Raw genomic sequence first — 9,947 nt, forward strand, 5'->3', positions numbered from 1 at the left:
AGTTGATCTTTCACATCTGTGGCATTTTCGCATGGGACATCCTTCGTTTGTTAAACTCTCTGCTTTGAATAAGTACTTAGGTTCTTCTCCTGTAAAGCATAGTCATATACCTTGTTCAATTTGCCATTTATCAAAGCAAAAAAGATTACCTTTTATTTCTCAAAATAATATGTGCACAATGTCTTTCCAGCTTTTACATATTGACATTTGGGGCCCTTTTAATCCAATTTCTGTTGAAGGCCATAAATATTTCCTAACCATCGTGGATGATCATTCTCGTTTTACTTGGACCTACATGATGAAAGCTAGGCGTGATGTTCAAACCATTTTTCCAATCTTTTATCAAATGATCTGCACTCAATTTGGTGCCAACATTAAGGGAGTTCGGAGTGACAATGCTCCTGAACTCAATTTTACTGATTTCTTTCATAAAAAGGAGTTGTTCATTTTCATTCTTGCGTCGAGAGACCACAACAAAACTCCGTTGTTGAGCGAAAACACCAACACATTCTGAATGTGGCTCGAGCACTCCTTTTTCAATCAAATATTCCCCTGGCCTATTGGACTGATTGTATTCTTACAGCTGCTTACCTGATCAATCGAACGCCTTCAACTTTACTTGATAATAAGTCACCCTTCGAATTGTTATATCTTAAACAGCCCTCTTACTCACATTTACGAGTCTTTGGTTGTTTGTGTTTTGCTTCCACTTGTGCCTCCACTCGGGACAAGTTATCTTCTCGGGCAATCAAATCTGTTTTCATAGGTTATCCACCGGGTTATAAAGCTTATAAGTTGCTGAACATGGAGAATAACGAGTTGTTCATCTCACGGGATGTCATATTTCATGAACTTTCCTTCCCTTTTAAAGACACTCCGTCACCTCCCGTTTCTTTCAACATTTTTTCTGATCATGTCATACCAGTTCATCACTCCCAAACTATAATTCCCACTGACTTGCCACAGCACACTAGATCCAAGCGTCTAGTTCATACTCCATCTCATCTTCGTGATTATCATTGTTTTACAGTAACATCTTCTCTTCCGTGCACAACTGCACACCCCCTATCCACTTATCTTAGTTCTCATCGACTTTCTCTTTCATTTTCTGCTCTTGTCAACAATATCTCCTCTACCATTGAACCCGAACACTATTCTCAAGCGGTTGTATTTCCTGAGTGGAGACAAGCAATGACTGATGAGCTCAATGCCTTAGAAGCCAATCACACTTGGTCCATTGTCCCCTTGCCTCATGGCAAATCCGTTGTTGGTTGTCGCTGGGTATATAAAGCCAAGTTTTCTGCCAATGGCTCCCTGCAGCGATACAAGGCACGTTTAGTGGCGAAAGGTTACACGCAACAAGAAGGTATTGATTATCTTGAAACCTTCTCTCCGGTAGCCAAACTCGTGACTGTCAAAATATTGTTGGCTTTAGCAGCTGCCCGAGGTTGGTGTTTAATTAAACTAGATGTTAATAATGCTTTCCTACATGGCGACCTTTCCGAAGAAGTTTACATGTCTCTGCCCCAAGGGTATGGCAGAGAGGGGGAGAAATTACCGTTAAATGCAGTATGCAAACTCCACAAGTCAATATATGGTTTAAAACAAGCGTCTCGTCAGTGGTTTGCCAAATTTTCTACTGCATTATTAGACATTGGTTTCTTGCAATCTCATGCTGATAATTCGTTGTTTATCAGGACAAAAGGAAGCGTTTTTGTTGCCTTACTTGTCTATGTTGATGATATTGTTATTGCTACCAATAGCGAGAAAGAAGCAAATGAATTAAAGACGTATCTTGACAGCAAATTTCGACTAAAAGATTTGGGAGAATTGAAGTATTTCTTGGGTATAGAAGTAGCTAGGTCACAATGTGGCATCTCCATTTGTCAACGAAACTATGCTGCCAAACTACTTACAGAGGCAGGACTCCTTGGATGTAAGCCGAGGTCCACACCTATGGATGTCAATACTAAGCTTTCCTTTGACAGCGGGGAATTGATGTCTAACCCCACAACGTATAGGAGATTAATTGGTCGTTTAATATATCTCACAATTACTCGTCCTGACTTGACGTATGTTGTGAATAAATTGAGTCAATATGTTGCTAAACCGCACACATCTCATATGGAGGCAGCATTGAATGTTTTGAAATATGTGAAAGGAACGATTGGACAAGGTTTGTTATACAAAAGCACATCTGACTTAAAGCTTAAGTTCTTTTCAGATGCAGATTGGGCTTCTTGTTTGGACACACGAAGGTCAATTACAGGTTATTGCGTGTTCCTTGGTGAGTCCATGATATCTTGGCGATCGAAGAAACAACAAACGGTCTCGAGATCATCTGCTGAATCTGAGTACGGGTCTATGGCGGCAGCAACCTGTGAAGTCTTGTGGATTAGAACTCTGCTTAAAGATTTGATAGTTGAACAAGATGAACCATCAGTGTTGTTCTGTGACAGTCAAGCCGCTATACATATTGGTTCTAATCCAGTCTTTCACGAACGGACGAAGCATATTGACATTGATTGTCACATTGTACGCGAGCAAGTGCAGGGAAAGATCATCAAACTAATGCATGTTTCTTCTGAATTGCAGCTGGCAGACTTGTTCACAAAGCCGTTGCATCCTTCGCGTTTTAGAGAATTATTGGTCAAGATGGGAGTACACAACATATACTCACATCTTGAGGGGGAGTGTTAGAATAGATACAGCTGATTACATGGAGCTGATGTGTAATTAGTGACTCACTTACACAGTGTATAGTCAGCACACACACAGTATATTAGTTGAGTAGTATAAATAGTGGGAGTTAGGTAGCCCAAATGAATAAGATGTGTTCTTCTGTAATTGATCTTAACCGCAACATGAATTTTGTGGTTTCCTTATCAATAAATTCATTTTCCTAATATATATATATATATATTCGATTTAGTTAATTTTTTATCGTTTAACCAAAATTAAATATAGTCTTATAAAACAGGTTTCATTGATTTTTTGTTCCATCTACTTAAAATAACTGAAGTAGCTATCTAGTTTCTCCAAAGTCCAAGGGTACAATATTTATTTATAGATATTATAGATTCGATTTGGTTAATTTATCGTCGTTGAAACAAGAAATAGTTATGGTCAGATTATTATAAATTTAGTAAAATAATTTTCATGGTGTTTATTTATATGATACTAATTTAATAGCTAATAAAGATTCAATTTGGTTAATGTATTGTCATTTAACAAAAAATATAGTTATGTTAGTACATTAGCATAGAAGTAAGATAAGTACTTCTTGATCATAATTTTGTGTTTGGAGATCATGATAAAACAAGGGAATTTCATTTGAAATTTAAAAGCAAATTAGAAAAAAATAAATTCAGAATTAAAGTAAAGAGGTTTAAACTGTGTTGTCCACCCATTAGAATAATTAAAGCCCAACAAAAGATTAGTTCTTTACTTATTTCTTCAAGGGTTTGGAGCCCAGATCATTGGACACTACCAAGCCCAGATGATAATACCATATATTTTGGAATTAAAAAAAAAATATTATACTTCAATAATTGTGATGTTATGTCATCGAGCTACCAAATTTAAATTCTCAATTCCAAATATAACGAGTGTAATGGTGATTAGAGTCGAATTTACAAGAAACGAGAGATTTCTTTCTTTCGAGAAAATACAATTGAAAAAAGAGAGACTTCTTTGGTGAAACTGAATAAAATTCTAAAATTAAAGCAGGCGAGAAGATATATTAAATCTAAACGAGAATTAAACAACTAAAATGAGTATAATGAAAAGAAAAATTCAATATTATCAAATTTTGATTCTAGGGGATTCAATTACTCAATTATATCACTGGTCATTGGCTAACAAATTATTCAACCATACAGTTCCAAACAATTAACCTTAATATTATATGGATATCCGCTAAAATTTTCATGTTCTCCTAATTTAATTTTCCAAACCCAGATTCCAGTCAAAATTTATCAGTAATCAACCAGACACGATAACGTTCTATATTAATTAAAGATAACTATTAGCTTTGGTGAAAACAATTTATTCTAAAAATCGAGATAATTGATCAATCATTCTTGACAATTATGGATCACTGAATTCATATAGAACAATAGAAAAGCATACATCAAATTAAATTATCACCTTACTAGAGATATAACTTTCATATAATTAAATAATAAATCAGCAAATACTTGGAACAAACAAATATATTAAATAAAGCACAAAAACCTCACAATAATAAAATTAAAATAGTAGAAATATCACTTGAATCAGAAATAAAAATTTAGCCTAAAGTTGTGGATAAAATAATGAAAAAAATTTGTGCCTTCTTCTATTCTATTTTTCATGTGAAGTTGGTGTGTGAGCATTATTGAGAGCCCAAAAGAAAAGTCCACTAACAATATTAAAATATAGTACTGATGGGTATGATAAGGTCTATCAATAAGAAAAATTAGGTTTTTATGAAATAAAAATCTAACAAATCTTTTCTTATCTTAAGAATAAATCTCTCTCTTGAAAAATATTCAATGAATAAAATATCACAATTAGGACCCTAAAATATGATATTTTCATCATAAATTTTTCTCCTCTATGCAGTCATACGACAGTTGCAAAGCACTCACAAGGCATGCCAACGTCTCGTTGGAAATCTTCTTCTGGTTCACTGTTTCAGCTTTGCCGCTTGATGGCACACGGACTTTTATTTTTATTTTTGTTCTCACTTCAAGGCTCCATATTGGAAATTTGAAGATAAAATCATTTTTTAATCCAAATTTGTTCCAAGACTTTAAAACTATCTCATATAAAAAATAATACAAAAATACATCAATTAAACACATCGAAAGTGACAACAAAAATAGATTTGATAAAAAAATATAAACTATTATGAGCTTATCAAATTGTAAGAAATACTTTATGACCAATAGTGTGATATCACTTGTCCCACATCTTAAAAATTAAATATTTAAAATGAGTTTATAATGGGCTTACAATGAACTTCTATAGCAACTTGGGTTAATTATTTTCGTAAAGCGAGGACGAATACAAAGTAGTTGCTATAGAGACTTATTGTGCAGTCATGCAGACGCGGGCCCGGGATCAAGGAGTGACAGAATGCTATCAGAGACGGTCACCAGCAAGGAACACCGAGAAATAAGTGTTATGTGGGGAAAAGTGCTACGTGCATGAGAGCCACCTCTTGAACATGCGGGGCAAAGTGCTACATGACGGGAGCCACCTCTTGAACATGTAGAAACCACCTCTAGATTCTCGGCACTGGTAGATCGAGGGGTCGGGCCGCGACGAGGACGTCGCGTTCTGAATGAAGGGTGATTGCGATACCCTTTATCCCACATCTTAAAAATTTAAAATGAGTTTATAATGGGCTTACAATGGACTTCCATAGCAAATTGGGTTAATCATTTTTGTAAAACTAGAACGAATACGAAGTAGTTGCTATATGGACCAATTGTGCAATCACGCAGACGCGGGCCCGGGCTCGGAATGTGACAAACGAACTCATGGTGTGAGCAGTTTTTTTATGACATGAGAACCCACAACTGCTACCATTCGGTATATATTAAGAAAAAATAGTGTTGCACTATTTGCTACCCGCAAATATACGGTGTCAAGTTTTAGTACTCGGTAAAGCACATATATTGATCTCATAGGGAGTGCAATTTAATTATAAATTAATTACCAAAATTAAAATAATCATACTTTAGTTAGAAATTTTAGTAGAATGTTTGTTGTTAATTATAAACTACAATTAATAAAAGCACGAAAATGATTTAAAATCAGGGAGAATGAGAATCTAGAGGTACGATTTCACTTGGTCTTCACTATATTAAATTATCATTGACATCTATATTTATAATTTCAACTCGTTTACTACCCAAGAATTCTCAACTATTATTACTCCATTTTCCAAGTGGTGCGTAGAAATCAATTATCTAAAGTCAATTTCTATATCCCTATTAAAAATCAAATAATAAATCATTTCAATAGCACGATACTTCTTTTAATGGATTCGTTGGAACTATAGGCCTTCCAACTCTATAAACACCAACGATATATTTTTCTCCGGTCTTATTCAAAATCATATCTCCCGAGTGATATTTATCAAATAAATATGACAATCCAGTTAGTAATCAAGTAATTGAAAGCAATAAGATTCGAAAAATATAAATAAACAAAGAAGTAATTCTCATATGTAAATCAACAATTCATAAATAAAGATTCAATCAAGCTATGTTGTCCTCTAGATTTAATAAATTAGTTCATGAATGAAAGACGACAAAATAAATTTATATTCTTCAACATCACTAATATACCAAAATTAACTAAGAAGAAGGGAAGAAGAATCGAATCAGAGTTGCGACTCCGTCCTTGGTAGGTGCGCTCTTCATCTTCGTTCTTCGTTCTCGCTTTCATTCCCTTTTTCTGGATTTTTTTGCGTGACTGCGGCTCTCCTTTTCTTCGTGGCTAGGGTTTCAATTTTTATATGTGCGTGAATGGTTGCGACGGCCCAAGAAAAAGCCCTTTCATGTCTGCGTCGCGCGCGGGTGCACAGGATTGCATGCGGCCGTGCACGAACTTCTGGTCTCTAGTGCAGACATCCTGCGCACGCTAGGGCGTGGGTTTCCGCGTGCCCGCATGGTTTTGCGCTTGCGCTTCTTCTTGTTGGCACTTTAGATTTCATAACCACAACAAGATCTTTAAACATTCATGTCAAATTATCAGAAATAAATACTATAAAACATACCGGAATCCATAATAGCAAATGTATTTTGGATGAAGCCTTCCACAACCAAATCTCCTTAATTACTCAATGGATCAACAAGTTTCTCACTTTTGATTCCTATTAGAATTTCCTTAATCCTCTCTTGAATGGGGAAGGAAGAATAACTACATGTATATATATAGATTTGGTTTGGAGACTACAACCATTCAACATGTCCCTTCAATGTGGCCATTGCAAAGCAATGTGTCCATTGCCAAACACCACATTAAATGACACCCTTTCATTAGAATCCCATCAATCCTAATACTATATGATTTCTACACATTAAATTCCATACTTTAAATATATAATTGAGTAGACTTTATAAATCACTTATTAGACTCAAAATTAATTAGATAGTATATATATAATATAATTGTTATTTAAATATGTAAGCCCATTGTAGAAATAATATTTCTAACAATCTTCCACTTGGGCTTCATATGTTTCTTGATCAATTATATTATATGGACTTGAATGCGCAAAAATTAACTATCCAATTTTCTTAGAAACAATCTTGTCCATCTAATATATCAGAATGGAATCAAAGCGATCTTTGTTACATTTATTCGTAACTAGATCCATCAATGGTCACCTTACTGATGTATTCAATGACATAGATCAAGTATGGATGTGTAGCATGGAAATTACATGCAATGTGATCAACATGCCTAATTCCAACTAGTCCAACATTATTCTTTAATGAGATCAAATAAATCATAAGTAACATTCAGAGTTTTAGAATTGAACCAAATAATTTATTCTGCAGAACACAAACATAAAAAATGTATGTACCAAAGAACATCAAAATACAAACTCCCACTAAACATGTACATCATCAAATAGTACAACACCCATATGAGCAGTATGCTCGTGAAAGACCTTAGGTGGTAATCCCTTAGTAAGCGGATCCGCAATCATAAAGTCTTTAACAACAAGAAACTTGATGTCTATATGCTTCGATTTCGAAGAGCTTCTGTTGTTATTGGAATAAAGTACTGCCGAATTATTGTCACAATATATCTTCAATGGTCTTTCAATGTTATCAACAACACGTAGCCCAGTGACAAAATTTCTCAACCATATCCCATGATTAGATGCCTCGTAACAAGCTACAAACTCTGCCGCCATAGTGGATGATGCTATGAGTGTCTGCTTGGCACTTTTCCATGAAATAGCCCCTCCGGCTAACAAGTAAATATAGCCTGAAGTGGATCTTTTACTATCTTGGCATCCAGCAAAATCAGAATCAGAATACCCAATGATCTCCAAATTATCTGATTTCCGATAAGTGAGCATGTGATCTTTTGTTCTTTGCAAATAACGCATAACTCGTTTGGCTGCTTTCCAGTGATCCATCCCTGGATTACATAAATATCTGCCTAGCATTCCACGATGAACGCAATATCTGGACGCGTACATACTTGGGCATACATCAAACTTCCTACAATTGATGCATAAGGAATTTTGTGCATATCCTTTTGTTCCAACTCATTTCTGGGGCACTGACTCAAACTAAATTTATCCCCCTTAGCAACTGGGGTGTCTCCTAGAGAACATCCTTTCATGCCGAATCTATCAAGAATTCTTTCGATATAGCTCTTTTGTGATAACCCAAGAATGCATCGATGGCGATCTCGATGTATTTGTATACCTAATACAAAAGAGGCGTCCCCAAGATCTTTCATCTCAAAATTCTTTGTCAGATATCTCTTGGTTTCGTGCAATAAGCCTATATCGCTACTAGCAAGTATGATATCATCGACATATAATACCAAAAATATGTATTTACTCCCACTGAACTTATGATATACACAATCATCAACTTTTTTTACCTCAAAACCAAATGAGATAATTACTTGGTGAAATTTCTGATACCATTGACGAGAAGCTTGTTTGAGACCATAGATGGATTTCTTTAGTTTGCAAACCATTTTCTTTGGGTCGCCTGATACAAAGTTTTCTGGTTGCAGTCATGTATATCGTTTCATCAATGTTACCATTAAGAAACACAGTCTTAACATCCATCTGATGTAACTCTAAGTCAAAATGAGCTACAAGTGCCATTATGATTCTAAAAGAGTCTTTCGTTGAAACAGGAGATAAAGTCTCTTTATAATCGATGCCTTCCTTTTGAGTGAACCCCTTGGCAACTAGACGTGCCTTATATTTCTCGATATTGCCTTTTGAATTCCTTTTGGTTTTAAATATCCATTTACAACCTATAGGTTTGACACCTTCAGGCAATTCAACGAGATCCCAAACGTCATTTTCCATCATGGATTTCATCTCATCATTCATTGCATCTATCCACTTTTGAGAATTGGGACTTTGTTTGGCTTGATGAAAGTTGATTGGATCTTCCATCATGCCTATATCATTTTCATGTTCTTGGAGAAAAACAAAATAGTCATCCGAAATTGCAGTTCTCCTTTCTCTAGTGGATCTTCGTAATGGCATATTTTCTTCGGATTGTTGAGTTTGCACTACAGGAGTTGTTTCTATATTTTGTGGTTCTTCTATATTGCCTTGATTATCCGAATTTGCATTTTGAATAACGTCTCGACCATTATCAATTGCAATAAAAGGAATATTGACAAATTCCTCTTCAAAGGCAATATTTCTAACCTTATCTCCCTCCACAAACTCAATTTCCTCAAGAAATCTTGCATTTCCTGTCTCGAAAATATTCTTAGTAGTTGGAACATAAAATTTAAAACCCCTTGAGCGCTCAGAGTAACCAACAAAGTAGCAACTTACAGTTCTAGAGTCCAGTTTCTTTTCATGAGGCATGTAAGGTCTTGCCTCTGCTGGACAACCCCAAATATGAAGATGCTTAATGCTTGGCTTTTTGCCTGTCCATAGTTCATAAGGGGTTTTCGCTACTGCTTTGCTAGGAACTCGATTGAGGATATAAACTTGCAGTTTTCAAAGCTTCTCCCCATAGAGATTCTGGCAAAGAAGAATGACTAATCATACTTCTTACCATATCCTTGAGCGTCCTATTTCGTCTTTCAGCAACACCATTCATGCTGGGTTTGCCCGGCATTGTGTATTGCGGGACGATACCGCATTCCTCTAAGTATTTTGCGAAAGGTCCTTGAAGTTGTTCGCCAGATCCATCGTACCTGCCATAGTATTCTCCACCACGGTCAGA

General features: G+C 35.5%; 1 protein-coding gene across 1 annotated transcript; it reads right to left on the reverse strand.

The window, feature by feature from the left end:
• Positions 1-7,612: 7,612 nt before the first annotated feature.
• Positions 7,613-8,149, reverse strand: LOC142528308 (secreted RxLR effector protein 161-like). The gene has a single exon (XM_075633350.1). The coding sequence runs from the start codon at positions 8,147-8,149 to the stop codon at positions 7,613-7,615; it is 537 nt and encodes a 178-aa protein (XP_075489465.1).
• Positions 8,150-9,947: the final 1,798 nt, after the last annotated feature.

The sequence above is a fragment of the Primulina tabacum genome, chromosome 16 (genome assembly GCF_025594145.1).
Source record: "Primulina tabacum isolate GXHZ01 chromosome 16, ASM2559414v2, whole genome shotgun sequence".
In the NCBI taxonomy this organism is placed as follows: domain Eukaryota; kingdom Viridiplantae; phylum Streptophyta; class Magnoliopsida; order Lamiales; family Gesneriaceae; genus Primulina; species Primulina tabacum.